The following is a 20,095-nucleotide window of genomic DNA, read 5'->3' as shown; positions in this document are numbered from 1 at the left end:
AGGGTTTTATATGTTTTTTAATATTAGATTTGTTCCACTACTATATTGTTTTTATTATTGTTGTGAGCCGCCCCGAGTCTTCGGAGAGGGGCGGCATACAAATCTAATTAATAAAATAAATAAAAAATATTATTATTATTATTATTATTATTATTATTATTATTATTATTATTATTATTATTATTTAGATTTGTAGGGCCACCCCTCTCCGGAGACTCGATTTATAGATTTATATTTAGCAGTGTAATAAGAGCAACCTTCATGATGGTTTCAGAGGTCCCACAAAGGACTGTTCTAAGATCCATGGCAACTAACCTTGTTTTGCAAATTCTTCAAAGAGGTTCAGGCTGGTAATGCTGGGTCCAGTGAAGATGATACAGTTTTTCCCTGTGACATTCTGACAAAGACTCTTGGCCACTAGGCTGTGAAGCTGAGCTTTGTTTTTCAAAGCATCCAGACCTTCAGTCCCACTGCTTTCTTTCAGATGGGCATAGATCTAATCATCAAACAAGAAACAAAGGTGGGTGAGTGAACAGAGTACAGCAAGAATGGGGAAAAGTTAATGTACAAAGTGATTGTTATTGACCAACACTTTCCCTCCTGGAACCAAGATACCTTGGACTTTTGTAATCTCCAATCTTGTTTTATTTCCCAGTTGACCATGCCTGCTGGTAGTGGGGTAAGATGAGATTTTAATTGCATAGGCCTTTCCCAATATTTTGTCAGTTTTCCTCTCTCAATACTACAAAAGAAACAATATCCCTGATTTCATTAGAGCAAAGGTCACAATTTCACCCCTCAAAATCCCTGACAAGAAGCAAGATTATCTCTTGGACTCAGCCTTTACTCTAGAATCCACCCATGGAGTCAATAGCTTGATGCCATATCAAACCTAGAGCAGTTGTCAACAAATAATCAAAGATACCACTCAAGCAATGAAACAAACTATATAACCATAATAATTCAGAAAGGTTCACTTGTACTGTAGTCCAACTGCAAATTGCCATGCTGGCTGAATTAAGAATGTGTGGCCTAAAAACAGCAGGCTCAACTTCACACTGTGGTTACACCAGTTTAAATTGTGATTTATTAATCTGACTTATTTTGAACAAAGCAGATCTAAAATTAGTCACTGTCCAGGTGACTTTAGAGGTTGATTAAATGAGACCCTGTTAAGGAAAAGTGATCAGAGTTACCCCTGAGTTATCAGGGACATGCCTTTAGAAATGTGGGATTGCAGTAGTAAATGATGAGTAACGATCCAGTCACAAACAGATTAGTTAAAGTGTATAAAATAATTTACTTTTAGATAAAAGCGCAGTCCAATTAAACAGTCAAGGTCATTCACATTTAGTCGGTCAATATCAAGAAGTACTATAATCTTCTTACCAACCTGTCTTTGTCTTAAACATCAAACTCTGTCCCTATGGAATCAACTACACCCCTCCCCTGCTGTCCGTATTGCTCCCACCCTACTGGACTTCCAAAAGGTTGTGAAGCCTGGGGGCCATGAATGTTAACACCTAGGCACGTCTGAATGGTGATTTACTGGTATCTATCTATCTATCTATCTATCTATCTATCTATCTATCTATCTATCTATCTATCTATCTATCTATTTATTGGATTTGTATGCCGCCCCTCTCTGCAGACTCGGGGCGGCTAACAACAGTGACAAAAAACAGCATGTAACAATCCAATACTAAGCAACTAAAAAAAACCTTATTATAAAACCAAACATACATACAAACATACCATGCGTAAATTGTAAGGCCTAGGGGGAAAGAATATCTCAGTTCCCCCATGCTTGATGGCAGAGGTGGGTTTTAAGAAGCTTACAAAAGGCAAGGAGGGTGGGGGCAATTCTAATCTCTGGGGGGAGTTGGTTCCAAAGGGCCGGGGCCGCCACAGAGAAGGCTCTTCCACTGGGTCCTGCCAAACGACATTGTTTAGTTGACGGGACCCAGAGAAGGCCAACTCTGTGGGACCTAACTGGTCGCTGGGATTCGTGCAGCAGAAGGCGGTCCCTGAGGTAATCTGGTCCGGTGCCATGAAGGGCTTTATAGGTCATAACCAACACTTTGAATTGTGACCGGAAACTGATTGGCAACCAATGCAGACTGCGGAGTGTTGGTGTAACATGGGCATATTTGGGAAAGCCCATGACTGCTCTCGTAGCTCCATTCTGCACGATCTGAAGTTTCCGAACACTTTTCAAAGGTAGCCCCATGTAGAGAGCAATGTATGTGTGTTTGATTGGATAAGTGTCAGGGTTTTTATAATGGACTTTTTACTGTTTTTATTATCTATATTTGACTTCCGCATCTTTGTATTGTATTATTCACTGTTGTAAGCCACCCTGAGTCCCATGGGATTGGGCGGCATAGAAGTCTAATAAATTAAATTAAGTTAAATTAAACAAAGATTATAGCTAACGAACACTTCAATACTTTCAGAGAGTAAAAGAGTTTCACACAGAATTCCTTATCAGACCCACAGTCAATCATGAATGAATCAGCATTACGGAACACATCAGCCTCCATTTATGATCTCTGGCTCCCTCTTATGGCAAACTTAAAACACCACAGCCAATCATCATACAGTAGTACATTTAAAGTTAAAGTACTCAAATATATACAAACATAGATTAATGGCTTTTTTATATATTAACAACCAAACCATTTGGACTTAGTCCTAACAAACCCTGATAGCTTTTCCGAAGCAGAGGGAATCCTGGGAATTAGAGAGGAGTCTAATATTTATTTTCCCCTGTTAGTTTACCATTATGCCCAAGTAGCAGTAGCAATAACAATAGCAATAGCACTTAGATTTATATACCACTTCACAGTGCTGTACAGTCTTCTCTAAGCAGTTTACAAAGTCAGCTTATGACCCCAACAATCTGGGTCCTCATTTTATCGATCTTGAAAGGATGGATGAGACAACCGTGAGCCCCGTCAGGATTGAACTCCTAGCTGTGGGCAAAGTTAGGTTGCAATTCTGCATTCTAACCACTGCAGCGGCACAGCTCTTTAGAGTGCATAAAACCTTTATGTTCACATTTGTTTTTAAAAATACATTAAAAAGTAAAATTGCAAATGTCATATAAAAATATACCAGTGTGGAAAGAAATGAAGAAGCATAGATGATATAAATGGTTAGTTTTTACTTGTTGTATTTTTGTTTTTTTCTCTTCAGACAGACATAACAGTAGAATTTGGATTTATATAATAGGGATTGTTTAGTTCTTCAGTGCTGCTTGATGTAAAAAAAAAAAAAGACAGATGGCTAATTCTCCTACAATTCTGCCCTTGAAAAGGAAATTCACCCCAGGCTTACATTTTTCACTCTCCATGCAGAGCTAGTAAATCAATTAAGGCTTGAGAGCCAAATAGACCCAGTCAAAATTAGGACAGGCAACATCGTCCATTAACCTACACTGGTAGATTTGTACTTAAAATGTCCACAAGTTTACAAATAGAAGGAAGGAAGGAAGGAAGGAAGGAAGGAAGGAAGGAAGGAAGGAAGGAAGGACCAGACGAATTCATAAAATACTGCAGCTGATGATCATATATATGATCAGGAGCAAATGTAAAAATGCGAGCCAAGAAACATGAATAAATATCAAGCCATGAAACTAAAAAGATTCAAAGAAGAAATGTTGTCAAATATTTAAACATATCTCAGACTAAAAAGAGTAGTGGTATAAGGGCAAAGGCATCAAATTAGAAGCCAGGAACACTGAATTCTAGGAGGCACAAACACAGCTGGGTGACATTGGGCCGGTCACTCTCTCTTCAACCCTATGAAGAAGAAAAGGGCAAACTACTTCCAATTTTCTTTTTTGCCAAGAAAACTGCAGAGGCTTGTTCAAGCAAATGCCAGAAGCTCAAATTGATCCAAAGGTACCAAAACAACAACCCAAACCATAAAAACATAAGAAAGAAAATTTGTTTATTCTGGTCCAACACATATAGGATAGCAACAAATTGTTTAAAACTGTAGAGGACAAAACTATAAAATCCACTAAATTCAGCAGGTTATAATAGTCAACGTGTTCACTGTTTTTCTTTATTTTTCCCTCCTCCAATTAGGCAAGGAAGGGACGAAAGGAGAGCAAAGCAAACTGATAGAACTGAGCACTTATTTAGACAGGCTCAACAGGGAGAGGTCAAGAGAAAGAAAAAGGTTGCATGACTTTATTACATCCAGCGGAAGTAGCCTAAGGCATCTTTTAGTCTTTTGTTTTCTTTTGATCATTTTAAAAAACACCCTGTGCACATACATGATAACATCATATTCTCCTTCTTCTTACTGGAGAGTAAATTTAACTATAGGAAGAAAAAGAGCAACTTTCCAGAGGAAGCAATTGTTGTCAACCTTGAAGCTGACCTGGCCAAGGCCATTTTCAGGCTTCAGTGTTGCGACACTGGAGCTGAGGGATAGGGAGGGGGTGGGGGCGGATTGCCATTATCGCTGCTACTGGTGCACTGTGCACGCAGCTTCAGTTGTCTTGTGTGCACGTGTGTGCGTCCCCAGCCTGTTTTTGGTTCTGAGCATGCGCAGGAAGCAAAAATATACTAAAATCTCATGAGGGAACATGTGCAAGATTTCAGTGATTTTTTTGCTTCCGCACATGCATGGAACGCCGAAATCTCGCGCGCGTATCTGTCTCCTCGTGAGATTTTGCTTATGGGGCTGCTGAGTCCCAGCAACTGGTTAAGTCCCACAGACTGGGCCTTCTCCAGATTCTGTCAACTAGACAATGTCACTTGGCGGGACCCAGGGGAAGAGCCTTCTCTGTGGAGGCCCCAGCCCTCTGGAATTAGCTGCTCCCAGAGGTTCGTATCACCTCTACCTTCCTTGGCTTCCGCAAGAGTCTGAAGACTCACTTGTGCTGACAGGCCTGGGGACATTAGACATCAGCCCCTGCCAATGAATGAGTGTATGTCTTGTTTGAGAGAATGAGAATGACTGCCTTTTAAATTAAACTGGGGCTTTAGACTGTCAGCTTTTTAGTGTAATATTGGATTTAGGATATTTGTATTGTTTTCTTGTAGCTGCCATATAATGTTAGGATAGGATATGATATCTGGACTTCTGACATAAATGCCTCATACACTCCGACTTCATTAGCCAGAATAGACTGAATGTAACAACCATATAAGATAAGTCTGCATTTCTGGTGAACTCTGCTTGAGGAAGTGACTGGCCATAAAGCGGTTCATGGCAGCCCCCCTTGAATAACAAGAATGTGTCAGCAGGATGAGAACTGTGATAAAAGGATGCATATTTACATTTCCTGGGATAAACAGGACGAAGGCAGCAATAAAAGACCTTGCTTTGAGGTAAACAGGAGATAGCCATTCTAACAACAAAGGTCCCAGGAAATTGGCCATGAGAGACATTTGTTCAGTAGAAACTAGTTACGTGCCATATGTAGATAGGAAGGGCTCAGAGGTTGTGTCATATCTTAGAGTTATGTTATTGGATGTTTGTATACCACTTGACATATACGTATAACCTTATCCAATTTGCAAATTCCCCCCAATAAAAGGAAGTGCACGGCCCAAAACTGTGTCATTTCACCCGGAGAGAAATGTGTCCAAGTTTTCTTTCTAGGATTCGCATTCGTGAGTGACCCCACGCGTCTGGGTTGCCCTAAGTCCCTCTGAAGACCTCGATCCCCTCAGGGACTTTGCGGCGTCGCATTTTCTATATGTGGTAAATCGCCGGAGAGGGTCAGCATATCAACCAACCAACCAACCAACCAGCCAACCAGCCAAACAAACAAACAAACAAACAAACAAACAAACAGATGGTGGCGCCCATAGGACTGCTACCAGAGGGGTCACGCACCAATTGCGCAATCTGGCAGCGGCTACCGGTGTGCAGTCTGCTACCGCACCAGTAGCATCCCACTACGGGGAGGGGGGAATAGAGATAGATAGTTGGGATTTTGTAGCCAAAACAAAGTACTTTCTCCTGGGAACCAAGGACATTCCCAAATCAAACAGAATCCTTCTGGTCATCGCTTCCAAAATTAAATACTTCTTTAACTCCTTGTGGGAACCACAGAAACAATGGACTCAGCTAGAAGATGTCCATTTGGGAATTCTAAGCTTGATGTCTGCAAGAAAGTTTGTCCCCTTTCTTAGAGTTAACTAAATTCATATGCAGTGGTACCTCTACCTACAAGCGCCTCTACTTAAGAAATTTTCTAGAAAAGAACGAGGTGTTCAAGATTTTTTTGCCTCTCCTCAAGAACCATTTTCCACTTACAAACCCGAGCCTCCGAAACTGTAACCGGAAAAGGCAGGGAGAAGCCTCCTAGGGGGCCTCTCTAGGAATCTCCTAGGGGGAATCAGGGCCGGAAAAGGTGGGGAGAAACCTTCATGGGGCCTCTCTAGGAATCTCCTGGGAGAAAACAGGGCCTCCACCCTCCCTGTGGTTTCCCCAATCACACGCATTATTTGCTTTTACAATGATTCCTTTGGGAAAAATTGCTTCTTCTTACAAATCTTTCTACTTAAGAACCTAGTCACGGAACAAATTAAGTTCATAAATAGAGGTACCACTGTACTTTCTCCTGGGAACCAAGGACATTCGCACAGGTGGTCAGAGAGAGGAGTGAAGTTACCAGGTAACCGGATGACACCTTGATTGGACCATGTGACTGATTGTTTGGGGAAGGGGGAAAAAACCTTTTACTTTTAATTAGGTGACAACTGCAGGAACATTCAGAGTCGGTTTTCACCAGCCTATGCCAATGTGTCATGTCCAATAAAACGATTCTTTGAGGAATCTACCTTCAGAGTTCTGTTTGCTATGGGTATATTACTTGGAACTCTGACAAACATATGTTTGTAAGACTATGAATAAAATGAGAAGAAAGGCAAACCAAACAGAATCCTCCTGGTCATCGCTTCCAAAATTAAATATTTCTTTAACTCCTTGTGAGGGAAAAAAACCCCCATCAGGAATAAAAGAGGGGTTGAAGGATTTCTTGAGTGGAAAAGAACATAATTTGACCTATCAAATTTACAGCTAACAACAGACCACAAAAACAGTGGACTCAGCTAGAAGATGTCCATTTGGGAATTCTAAGTTTGATGTCTGCCAGAAAGTTTGTCCTCATTCTTAGAGTTAACTAAATTCATATACTGTATATGATCAAAATTAGGCCAGTTGACTTTCAAAAGCAGATCAAATGACTTTTACCTATTATCCTGCACTGTTACTTTTATTTGATGTTGAAAGCATGGATGGGCAATATTTTATGGCTTGAAAAATGCCCTTGACTTTGATTTACAGTATACCGATTTATTTAGCCGCCCCGAGTCTATGGAGAGGGGCGGCATACAAATCTAATAAATAGATAGATAGATAGATAGATAGATAGATAGATAGATAGATAGATAGATAGATAGATAGATAGATAGATAAAATGTTGAAGTGCAACATGCCAAAAAGGCGGATAAGATGGGCACAACAAGACTAAAATGAGCTTTTATTTTACTTGTCGTTTGTTTGTTTGTTTGTTTAGTAATTTAAAGGCAGGCAAGCTTATTATTCCCTTGTATTTAATTTGGCCCACTGCAATTTCAGTATGTACAATTCAGTGGGAACATCTGAGACTGCATCCCAAATTCTCAGGGAGTGCCTTTTTTGCAGCTTCAAGGATATAAAATAGACATACAAATTCCAAATTCTGAACTTTATTCTCCCTGTGCAGACAAGCTAAGTCTTTGTCATTTCACAGTCTTATAATTAGATTCTCTTCAAACCCAAAACAGGCGACTGAAAGCTACCAGATCACAGGGATATGAATGTCTAACATGAGGGTGACAAGTCAGTTTCATGTCAGATGATCAGTTTGAAGATTCTATCCTTTGATAGAATCAACGGGGATGAGGCTGCTATTAAAAATAAGGCAAGTATTCCTCTGTGGGTGATGACAGCCCTAGGGCATAGAGGAACTCACTTCATAAAATACACAAAATCCTAATTACCGTATTTTTCGGAGTATAAGATGCACCTTTTTCCTCCCTAAAAGAGGCTGATAATTTGGGTGCATCTTATATGCTGAATGTAGCTTTTTTTTCCAGCCCTAACAAGCTGTTAACAATCTTCCCAGCTCTTACCTTGCAGGCTCTTTCAAAACTTTCTCTCTGTGATGAATGTTTTTCAAGCACTAAGTCTTTGCAGGGTTTTTTCATTGCTCTAACTTTCTTCAAATAAGTTTCTTTCTAGCCCTAACCAGGTGCTAACGATGTTCCCAGCTTTTACCAACTTGCAAGCTCTTTCATTGTTACTCTTTGCGAAGAATGTTTTCCAAGCGCTTAGTCTTTGCAGGGTTTTTTTATTGCTCTACTTGCTCCAAATGTTTCTTTCCATGTGCTAATAATGTTCTTAGCTCTTACTGGCTTGCAAGCTCTTTCATTGTTACTCTCTCCGAATAAAGTTTTTTAAAAGCCCTAACCAGGGGATAAAATAATGTGCCGAAGCTGACCAGGCTAAGGACAGTAGCCAGATGAATACCTGGAAGGCAGATTATTTTCCCTATTTTCCTCTCCAAAAACCAAGGTGCGTGTTATACTCCAGTGTGTCTTATACTCTGAAAAATACGGTAATAAATCACATTTGTTATGTTCAAGTAACCTATCATGTCCAAAAGAGTAGATCATATTCAGGAGTGGGTTCTGGTTTTATTTGCTGCCGGTTTGCTCAGGGATATGCTGCAAGGGCGCATGAGTGTTGTGCGCTGCGCTCACATACACAGTAAGTAAAAAACAAGATGGCGGCACCTATGGCGACACTGAGAGAACTGGTTCAGGGACGTGGCAGGCTTGGGTCGCTCCAGTGACCGAGGCCGCCATGTAATATTGGTTCTACAGAATCAGTCAGAACTGGGAGGAACCCAGCTCTGATCATATTATGGTTTAATTCAATGGCTTGGTAGCCCCAATATACTTAACTACAAATTATCCATCCCAAGTATATTTCTTTTAACACTAGATTTTTACAAATTCCTTTTGGGGAATATGCACATATGAGGATAGCAACATAGATAATACAATTTCCTCTGATTTAATTCAATTATACCCCTGGTTAAGACTAATCATTCCCCCCACAGCTAAAGCTTCTTTTACAATACTGAGCAAATTATTGTTTTCTTCCTGCGCAGAACAGCAGGCAGCCTCCAAATAAGTGGTTGCCTTCAACTTGGCCTTTGTATAAATGCACCCAGGAGGTCGTCAACATAAAGTCAAATATGCATTTAAGTATATAGTCACTGGGGGTGGGGGTGGAAATCCTGCATCAGTCATTGCAACCGTGGACCTAAGGGATTCATGCCTTGAAGTGTTCACTTGAAAATCTTCATAAAGATCCTTTCCTACGTGACTCTTTTCTAATATTAAGAAAGTGCTCTCAAGACGCTGATAAACAAAAGCTCTTGAGATTATTGTGAATGCTATTTGAAAGCCAGCACAAAAGTGTCAATTGCCTTCCTTCGTTCACGCTGTTGAGGTTGATGCCATGATGTGCTGAATACTTTCCACATCCATTGACCTAACAGTTGGACGGTATATGTTAATGAGGATGGACAGAACATAAAATACTCTTACAGCCTAGTATATTTGTTTGTTTGTTTCTTTATTTGTTTATTTATTTGATTTGATTTGATTTGATTTGAATGCCATCCCTCTCCGCAGACTCGGGGTGGCTAACAACAGTAAAAAGACAACGTAAACAAATCTAATACAGTGGAACCTCGACATACGAGCAGCTCTACTTACGAGCTACTCGAGATAAGAGCTGGGAGGGGAGCGACATTTTTGTTCGCCTCCTGAGCTCACATTCGGGATACAAGCGCCAAGGAGCTGTCGCCTGAAGCCGAACGCTAACTTCCGCGTTCGGCTAAAGGAGACAGCTCCTTGGCGCTCGTATCCCGCGTGTTTTAAAAGGTTGCAGCCGGCCTGGGGGGCTCGGGGGGGTGCTGGAAGCCCCCGAGCCCCCCAGGCCGGCTGCCACGTTTTAAAACACGCGCGCCGCTTCGCAGCTGTCTCCTGAAGCCGAACGCTAACTTCTGCGTTCGGCGGCAGCGGTTTTTTTTGTTGTTGCACGGATTAATTGACTTTACATTGTTTCCTATGGGAAACAATGTTTCGTCATACGAGCGTTCCGACTTACGAGCCTCCTTCCGGAACCAATTAGTCTCGTAAGTCGGGGTTCTACTGTATTAAAAAATCTAAAAACCCCAATTTAAGAGATCAGTCATACATACAGTCATACCATACATAAATTTTATAAGCCATGGGGAAGGGAATATTTCTATTCCCCCATCCCTGATGACAGGGGTGGGTTTTTAAGAGCTTACGAAAGGCAAGGAGGGTGGGGGCAACTCTGATATCTTGGTTCCATAGGGTCGGGGCCACCACAGAGAAGGCTCTTCCCCTGGGTCCCGCCAAACAACATTGTTTAGTCAACGGGACCCGGAGAAGGCCAACTCTGTGAGATCTAACTGGTCGCTGGGATTCGTGCTACATTTTTTCCAGATTTATTTTATCATCGATAGCCTTTGTCCTGTGCTTGTTACCCTGCAAAGCAAAACAACACACTGCTTTCATAATCACTCAGTGTGGGGTAGGGAAAACACCAGCTTCCTTGTAAGTATGATAATGGATGCCAGCAAACTCAGTGTTCACTGAGCATAAAAGCTGCTCCAAAGGAAAGGCAGATGTGAGGGTTGGAGAAGAAGCTGGAAGGAGGTGGCAGATGCCAGAGGAGGACAAAGAGGCATTGGCAGTTCTGTGTTAGCAAAAAGTTCAGAAGAGAAGGATTTAGGGGTAGTGATTTCTGACAGCCTCAAAATGGGTGAGCAGTGTGGTCGGGCAGTAGGAAAAGCAAGTAGGATGCTTGGCTGCATAGCTAGAGGTATCACAAGCAGGAAGAGGGAGATTGTGATCCCGCTATATAGAGCGCTGATGAGACCACATTTGGAATAGTGTGTTCAGTTCTGGAGACCTCACCTGTAAAAAGATATTGACAAAATTGAACGGGTCCAAAGACGGGCTAAAAGAATGGTGGAAGGTCTTAAGCATAAAACGTATCAGGAAAGACTTAATGAACTCAATCTGTATAGTCTGGAGGACAGAAGGAAAAGGGGGGACATGATCGAGACATTTAAATATGTCAAAGGGTTAAATAAAGTTCAGGAAGGAAGTGTTTTTAATAGGAAAGTGAACACAAGAACAAGGGGAAACAATCTGAAATTAGTTGGGGGGAAAGATCAAAAGCAACGTGAGAAAATATTATTTTACTGAAAGAGTAGTAGATCCTTGGAACAAACTTCCAGCAGACGTGGTTGATAAATCCACAGTAACTGAATTTAAACATGCCTGGGATAAACATAGATCCATTGTAGGATAAAATACAGGAAATAGTATAAGGGCAGACTAGATGGACCATGAGGTCTTTTTCTGCCGTCAGTCTTCTATGTTTCTATGTTTCTAAGAGAAGCCTATAGAGAAAGTGCTCTGCTAGATAAGCCTGACTAGGCCTGTATAAAAGAATTTTCTCATCCTTCCCTGTTGCTGGGCCAGGACTGAGTTCATTGCCCAGGCAGGAAAGAGAGCTCTTTCCTTATGCTTTCTTAGAGGGAAGGAGGAGACCAGAGACCACTCAAGGAAGGAGAAGCTGATGTGCTGAGGCCAGAAGGCTATTTGAGATTATGTGAACACAGGAAAACAAGCCTGGACAAAAAGCTTAGGACAGTGATGGTGAACCTTTTTTCCCTCGGGTGCCTAAGGATCGTGTATGTGCACTACTGTGCATGCACGAGTGACCACACCCATAATTCAATGCCAGCGGAGGGTGAAAACAGTCTCCCCTGCACCCCGGAGGCCCTCTGGAGGCCAGAAATGCCCTGTTTCCCAACATCTGATGGGCCCAGTAGGCTCGTGTTTCACCCTCCTCTGGTTCCAAAGGCTTCCAAATGTAAGGTCCAAAAATTAGGCAAGAAACCCCAAATGCACAGGCATAGAATAGGTCAGTGATGGCAAACCTATGGCACGGGTGGCACCCAGAGCCATATCTGCTGGCACGTGAGCCGTAGCTCAGCTCCAACATGCATATGTGTGCTGGCCAGCTGATTTTTGGCTCACACAGTCACAGAGACTCTGGGAGGATAATTTTTTGCTTCCAGAGGGCCTCTGGGGGTGGGTGGGAGAAGGCCTTTTACCCTCCCCTGGCTCAAGGGAAGCCTGGGGAGGGTGAAACATGAAGCTACTGGGCCCACCATAGATTGGGAAACAGGCCATTTCTGGCCTCCAGTGGCCTCCGGGGGGGTGGGGGGAATTGTTTTTGCCATCCCCAGGCATTGAATTATGGGTGTGGGCGCTCGGACATGCACGATAGCACATGCACACACTCTTTTGGCACCCAAAGGAAAAAAGGTTCTCCATCACTGGAATAGGCAGTCCTTGGCTCAACAGTAGTAACTGTGAGAGGGATTGAGGTGCCCTAGTACAGTGTTTCCCAACCTTGGCAACTTGAAGGTATTTGGACTTCAACTCCCAGAATTCCCCAGCCAGCAAATGCTGGCTGGGGAATTCTGGGAGTTGAAGTCCAGATATTTTCAAGTTGCCAAGGTTGGGAAACACTGCCCTAGTAGACAGTCCTTTAAACATAAGCCAGCAGTGTGCTACAACTGCTGAAAAAGCTAATGCAGTCCTAGGCTGCATCAATAGAGGGATAACATCAAGATCACAAGAAATTTATGCTTTATACTGCACTAGTGAGACCCGACTCATAATATTGCTTCCAGTTCTGGTTTTGCCTTGAGCAGAGTTTTGCCTAGAATTCAGATCTAAGCTCCTTTCCTGCCCTATGATTCTATGACTTCCATTAATAACCAAATACTTTTGAGAATAAAATGATAGGAATCACCGTTGAGAAGCATTTTATTCTGGCTCCTAGAAAGAAGGAAACATATAAATGCAGTGAACAAGTGAACCAGTGATCATGACAGATTTCAGGAGGTGAAAGAGGAGAATTTCAAAATACCAGTTCAGAAAGACATGGTCCATTATAAGTCGAGTCCAAACTTTCCTACAGGATGAATGTGTTACCTTTTAGCCCTTCATGTCAAAAAACATATTGATGGATGGATGGATGCATGCATGCATGGAATGATGGATACATGGATTGGGTTGGGTTGGTTGGCTGGCTGGCTGATTGATTGGTTTGAATGATTGATTGATTGTCATGCCATCAACTTGTTTTCAGTTTCATGCAATCAAGTAGATAAATTTCTCTATGAGAATCTATCCCAAACTGTTCTTTCAGGTCTTCCAATTGTGCACTCATTATTACTGGTAACTAAGTCTAAATTTATATGTAGCAATGGACAAAACTGATAATAGAATGGGCTTCCTGGAGAAATAGCAGGAGCTCTTGGTCTACCTCTTGAGTTTAGGAGAATTTTATTTACATTTATTTATACACTGCTCAAAAAAATAAAGGGAACACTTTCACTTAAACAATACAATATAACTCCAAGTAATCAAACTTCTATGAAATCAAACTGTCCACTTAGGAAGCAACACTGATTGACAATCAATTTAACATGCTGTTGTGCACATTCAACTTTGAACAGAACAAAGTATTCAATGAGAACATTTCATTCATTCTGATCTAGGATGTGGTCTTTGAGTGTTCCCTTTATTTTTTTGAGCAGTATATATTTTAAAAAAATGTATGTCCTGCTTTTTGAATACGCAAGAACTCCTTAATGAGATTAAGATAAATATTTCTATGCCTCCTGACCCAGTTAATTCAATAAAAAAGAATTGAAAGTTACAACTGCCCATGGATAACATAATGTTCACCTGGGAGAAAACCCAACAGAAGGATTGAATACCAAAAAAAATTGCCAGGATCTCAATGGAAGTAAATTGCTACACTTCATCAAACTGACATAGCCATAGCAGGAACTAACACTGCTGAATGGAATTTAATAGCACCCATATTTTTGCACTCGGAGTTTAGCCCCCAAAACATACATTTTGGAAAGTAGATTGCAACAATGGCTTATCCATCTCCATGACAATGAAATCTCTTAGAACAGGGGTGACAAACTCAGATCATCATGGTGATGTCACATAAAGTATCAGGACTTTTTTCCCCTTCACTAAACTGGGTGTGGGCATAGCCAGCACGGGACACATCCAGTCTGCAAACTCGGAGTTTGACAGCCCTGTTTTAGAACTATTCTTGCTTCAAAGTGACTGATATACAAGATGACTGATATACAGTCATCTGTTGCTAGGGAAATTTCAGTAAAAAACTTCCCACTCAATATCTTGGAGGAAACTTCAACTGGGTATGAATCACACGTCTATAAACTTGGATCTATTTTCTTTTCTATGTGGAATCAAAGTCTCCCGAAAGTGACAGAAGACCACATAGCTTCTTTAAATGGCAGCTTGGAATTTAGCAATCCATTTTTCTGGCACTTACCTGGCATATAAAACCAGTTGATGAGCACTGCCGTACCCAGAGACTGAATTTCCGTTTTTTTCTCTTGCGTAATTCTCGCTCTGTGCAGGTGGCAATGAAAACTGGATCTTCATCAATCAGAGGCTCATGGAGTACCTAAAGTCATAATATGCTAATGTTATTTGGTCTTAAGTCAGGAAACCATTTTTTAAGAAATCCTCTTAAGCATGTCAAAATTGAATCAATCTCTTATACAAGTGGTGTATCCAACTTAATGGATTAGAAAGAAGCCAAGATATATTAATATAAAGTGTTCCCTCGATTTTCGCAGGGGATGTGTTCCGAGACCGCCCGCGAAAGTCGAATTTCCGTGAAGTAGAGATGCGGAAGTAAATACACCATTTCTGGCTATGGACAGTATCACAAGCCTTCCCTTAAACCCCTAAATTACCATTTCCCATTCCCTTAACAACCATTTAGATTGTTACTCACCATGTTTATTTATTAAAGTTTATTAAAAAAATATTTATTAAAGGCGGACGAAAGTTTGGCAATGACATATGTCGTCATTGGGCCGGAAAAACCGTGGTATAGGGGGAAAAAACGTGAAGTATTTTTAAATTAATATTTTTGAAAAACTGTGGTATAGACTTTTCGCAAAGTTCGGACCCGCAAAAATTGAGGGAACACTGTATATATTTATTAAAAATACTCTACTATTTTTCACCCATCAAATATGTACTGTAACAACGGGCCTCAGTTCTCATACTAAATATTCCATGAAACAAAGAAGCTAGCGAACAATGTCTATAAAAAACATGAATCAGGTGTATTATAAATTATCTCAATCACAAATCTTGTTGAAGTGAATCTCCGATTGCTGAATACATTATCCTAATTATGTAGATCAGAAGATTCAGTTGTGGTATCTGTCCATGCAATCTTAAGAACAAAAAATTCACCATTGTAAATTGCAGTGCTTTCTTTGGCACTGACAAATAGTAGAATGCTTATAAAGAATTTGATTCATCCAGAAGACTCATCTTGGTAACTGTGATTCCCATCAGAATGTTAACCTTTGCCCAACTGCCTGTTAGTTTTTTCCAGTTGTGTTTTACTTCTCCTGATGATACCAACAGCATCAAAACTATCAAATGAGCATTTTAAAAAGGAAACGAAATGTTATCAAGTGAAACAAGGGAGTGTTTTGATAGAAGATAATATATATAATTGTGGAGTCCTTAGTGCTCTCTTGGTTGTTTACAGACATTTCATTACCCAACTAGGTAACATTATCAATGCAAGAGAGGTTTGGGGTTTTATCTACAGTACAGTAACTTGGCCTGCCAGTGTTGGTGGAGATGTGTCCCCCCCACCCGTAGTTGTTCAATTAGGGTATTGTTTCCTGTTTGTTTGCCTTTTCCTTGTTTATCTGCATGTTAGTCTTTTTGTTTCCTTCTTAGCTTTTTTATGCATATGGAATGGTAAAAAGAATTGGGGACGGAGTAGGCAGGTACTAAAAATTAAGGAGAGTTCTTTTCTGAAATAATATTATTGTGGTTCTATTTACATTAGTTAATTAGGTATAATGTAGTCTATGTCAGTATTTTAGTGCACCCTTTTAAATCCCATTTTGCAAATCCACACTGCCATTTATCCGGGGGGGGGGGGGTTGGGTTTTTTTTGGAGAGTAGAGTCTTCGGAGAGGGGCGACATACAAATCTAATATATTATTATTGTTGTTGTTGTTATTATTATTATTATTATTATGAAATGAACATGGTGGGTCTCATAGAAGTGGGTACCATAATTACAATTTGATTTTTAAGTGGAAAAGGGCACAGTGAGTTTTTGAATTTTTCCATTGTCAATAGCTGACTTTTATAAAATTTTGGAAAAATCTGTAGCTAGGCAATTTTATTTTCAAATGACTGATGTTGGTCATGGGGAAAAATAATTAGGGTGGAAGGATCTAGAGACGGGAAAACAGAGCAACCTGCATGCTATTGAACACTTAAAATCTGACGGTAGTTCTTGTTTTACATAAAACATGATGGAGTCTGTAGACAGCCTGTATATCCTCCCACTCCCAAAAGACCTATAGATCATCATCAAACCATTTATTCATTTAAGAATGTTTTAATCAACAAACCCAGTATCCCAGTAAGTACGTTAAAAGAGATTATATCAGCCTATTTTAGTCAGGGGAGATTTATGTATTTATTTTAAATATTTATATCCTAAGGAACCATAAAAGCAATCAATAAAACAGTCACAAAACAATAAAAATAATGAAATAACAAACCAAAATTTACATTTCAAATAATGTTGCACATTTCCAACTCAAAACCAGTCATTATTAGACTATACGCTCCCAAGCCAAAAAAAAAATGCAGAATACTAAAATAATACTTGATAATTAAATAACATGTCTCACTTAAAAAGAATAACTAAAAGCTCATAATATAGTTGCCCTGGATATAGACAACTGTATGCCTTAACCCAGCTATCTATGAATGCCAGCAGCCATTTGTTAGGATTTGAAGCAGTGGTGAAATCCAATTGTTTTTTACTACCGGTTCTGTGGGCGTGGCTTGTTGGGCATGGCAGGGGAAGGATACTGCAAAATCCCCATTCCCTCCCCACTCTGGGGCCAGCCAGTGGTGGTACTTGTCAGATTTCTGAACTACTCAAAATTTCTGCTACTGGTTCTCCAGAACCTGACAGAACCTGCTGGATTTCATCCCTGATTTGAAATAAAAGTTGTTGTTTTTTAAAAGAAAGATATGGGATAGTAAAGTTTCATTTCTATGTAAACTATCTTGAATAGAAGAGAGAGAAAGTGAGACATAGAAATTACTAGGAAGTACCTTTTTGCCCCCTAAAGACAAAGACATATTTAGTTAACAACAGGCAGAAAACCAGTATGGCACATACTGGTCCATAGGTAAAAAGAGATGATGCCACAGACAATGAATAATATATCCATTCTATGTACTACATTTCCATATTCTGGTTTGGAAACTTAGAACTCTCTCACACCTGATCCAAACCCCCCATCCACCCCTTGTAAGAAATCTATAGGCTAGCAAATAAATAAAATAATAAAATATCAAATATTTAATTCCCACATTCCAGCATCTACACGTAACACAATATTTATTCCAGCAGTTACCTTTTGTCATTAGGAAAAGCATTAAATGGCATTTATTTTGGCTCTTTTTATACACCACTGTAATGTAATAGTCACTTGGCACATCAGGAAATAAATTCAATAACCAAAACACTGTCAACAGAACGAGGTGCCAAACCTAAGGGGTTCTGAATAATTCATTTAAAATCAGTATTAAACCACAGCAAGACGACTACTTTAGAATCTGCTTGTCTGTATCCTTCCATTAGTCTGAAAGAGAGGCTAGCCAAGAGCCAACACCAGTTGAAAAGCTGTTGCTGTTTTCCAAGTACGATCGATTAGAGATTCGTAGAAAGTATCAGATGTTCTAAAAGTTGTTTAACAGTGTACTGTTCTTATTCAAACGGTGTCCATAGACAAAATAATATTCACAGAAAAAGAAAATGAACTGAAAGGATACTCATTCCAATTATCCAAAAGGCAGAATTAGAGATTAGAGGCTCAGGTTTTTGAGTGCTTCATATAAAATGAATTGACATGTGTTATTTGGAGTCTCAGCACTTAGTTGCCATAATCTAAAACAAGGGGAGGGAACTGAACATGAACCATGTTGGCTCAGGAATTCTGGGAGTTGAAGTCCACAGGTCATAAAGGGGCCATATTCCTGATCCATAAAGGGTTCCCCATTCCTGAAGAATCCAAATGCTAAATTACCAGTGAATAATGTTGACATAGGTTAATAATGATGTAGGTTATTTTTATCAGTCACACAATCAAAGCAGAAATTATTGAGACTTTCAGATTTGAGTTGGAGAAATTGAGACATTTGCAAAGGGTCATAGCAAAATAATGTTGGTAGTAAAGTGTTATAATATACAGTGTTCCCTCGATTTTCGCGGGGGATGCGCTCTGAGACCGCCTGTGAAAGTCGGATTTCCGCAAAGTAGAGATGCGGAAGTAAATACAACATTTTTGGCTATGGACAGTATCACAAGCCATCCCTTAACATTTTAAACCCCAAAATTACCATTTCCCATTCTTTTAACAACCATTTACTCACCATTATTACTGCTACTCACCATTGAATAAGACACTTAGTGTTCCTGATATTTATAAACATAATTATTTATTAACAATAATTTTTTTTGGTTATTTATTTGCAAAAAGTTATTAGTTTGGCGATGACGTGTGACATCATCAGGCAGGAAAACTCGTGGTATAGAAAAAAACCCCACAAAGTATTTTTTAATGAATATTTTTTGAAAAATCGTGGTATAGGCTAGTCGCGAAGTTCGAACCCACGAAAATCGAGGGAACACTGTTTAGAGATCATCCAGATTTTTGCAGCCCAAATCTGTTAACCCTATGTATATTATGTTTATGCAAATATCCAGGCAAACTGCATACAAGATAGAATTGTTGCATAATTTCTATTGGGACTATCATCTTCCTGTAGTAGTTATTTGAAGTAGTTCTTTGATACTAATAAGACTTTGATCCTGATGGAACTTTATACACTTTATATCGGGAGTGAGGAAGGACCTCTCAGTCTTGCATTTTAAAGAAAACCTTTTTATTTTTATTATCAGGTGTATTGATTACATCATATTGGAAATGACATAGAGTCATGAGTGAGGCTGTTCAGAGTAATTAAATTAGCAAAATATTATTTAATGTAGCTTTATCTCTGATAAATTTTGTTAATTGGGAAAAATGTTGTGTGTCATGGCCCAGACCTTAGACTTTGAATCTGATTCTAAAGAAGCTGTTCTGACTGACCCAATGGAATATCAAACTCAGAAGAGATAAAGTCAAGGATCATATGAGGCTGATAAAAAAATAGACATTACCTGAACATCTAGATTATTCAAAGTGTTGGTTATGACCTATAAAGCCCTTCATGGCATCGGACCAGAATATCTCCGGGACCACCTTCTGCCACACGAATCCCAGCGACCGATTAGGTCCCACAGAGTTGGCCTTCTCAGGGTCCCATCGACTAAACAATGTCATCTGGCGGGTCCCAGGGGAAGAGCCTTCTCTGTGGCGGCCCCGACTCTCTGGAACCAGCTCCCCCCGGAGATTAGAACTGCCCCCACCCTCCTTACCTTCCGTAAACTCCTTAAAACTCACCTCTGCCATCAGGCATGGGGGAATTGAGGCATCCCCCCCCTCGGGCCTATACAACTTATGTATGGTATGTCTGTGTGTATGTCTGGTTTAATAATGGTTTTTTTAAAAAAAAATTAAATTTATTAGATTTGTTGTGAATTGTTTTATTGTATGTTGTGAGCCACCCTGAGTCTACGGAGAGGAGTGGCATACAAATCTAATAGATAGATAGATAGATAGATAGATAGATAGATAGATAGATAGATAGATAGATAGATAGACAGATAGATTAGTCAGGTGAGGATGATGTAAGACCACCCAGTTCCCATACCCAGTGGAGAGCAGATC

At 40.1% G+C, this 20,095-nt stretch overlaps 1 protein-coding gene across 1 annotated transcript in view; it reads right to left on the bottom strand.

Annotated features, from left to right (window-relative positions):
* The window catches only part of PGBD5 (piggyBac transposable element derived 5), a 119,127-nt gene that overhangs the window by 24,897 nt on the left and 74,135 nt on the right, over positions 1-20,095 (bottom strand). Inside the window, exons 3-4 of the mRNA XM_070733941.1 lie at positions 14,524-14,658; positions 316-496 (exon numbers count right to left, since the gene is read on the bottom strand). Of these exons, the coding sequence (XP_070590042.1) occupies positions 316-496; positions 14,524-14,658 (316 nt within the window). The remainder of the gene's footprint in view (positions 1-315; positions 497-14,523; positions 14,659-20,095) is intronic.

The sequence above is a fragment of the Erythrolamprus reginae genome, chromosome 1, assembly GCF_031021105.1.
Source record: "Erythrolamprus reginae isolate rEryReg1 chromosome 1, rEryReg1.hap1, whole genome shotgun sequence".
NCBI lineage: Eukaryota > Metazoa > Chordata > Lepidosauria > Squamata > Dipsadidae > Erythrolamprus > Erythrolamprus reginae.
Note: the sequence above shows the minus strand (reverse complement) of the source record. Positions and strands in the feature narration are given on the sequence as shown.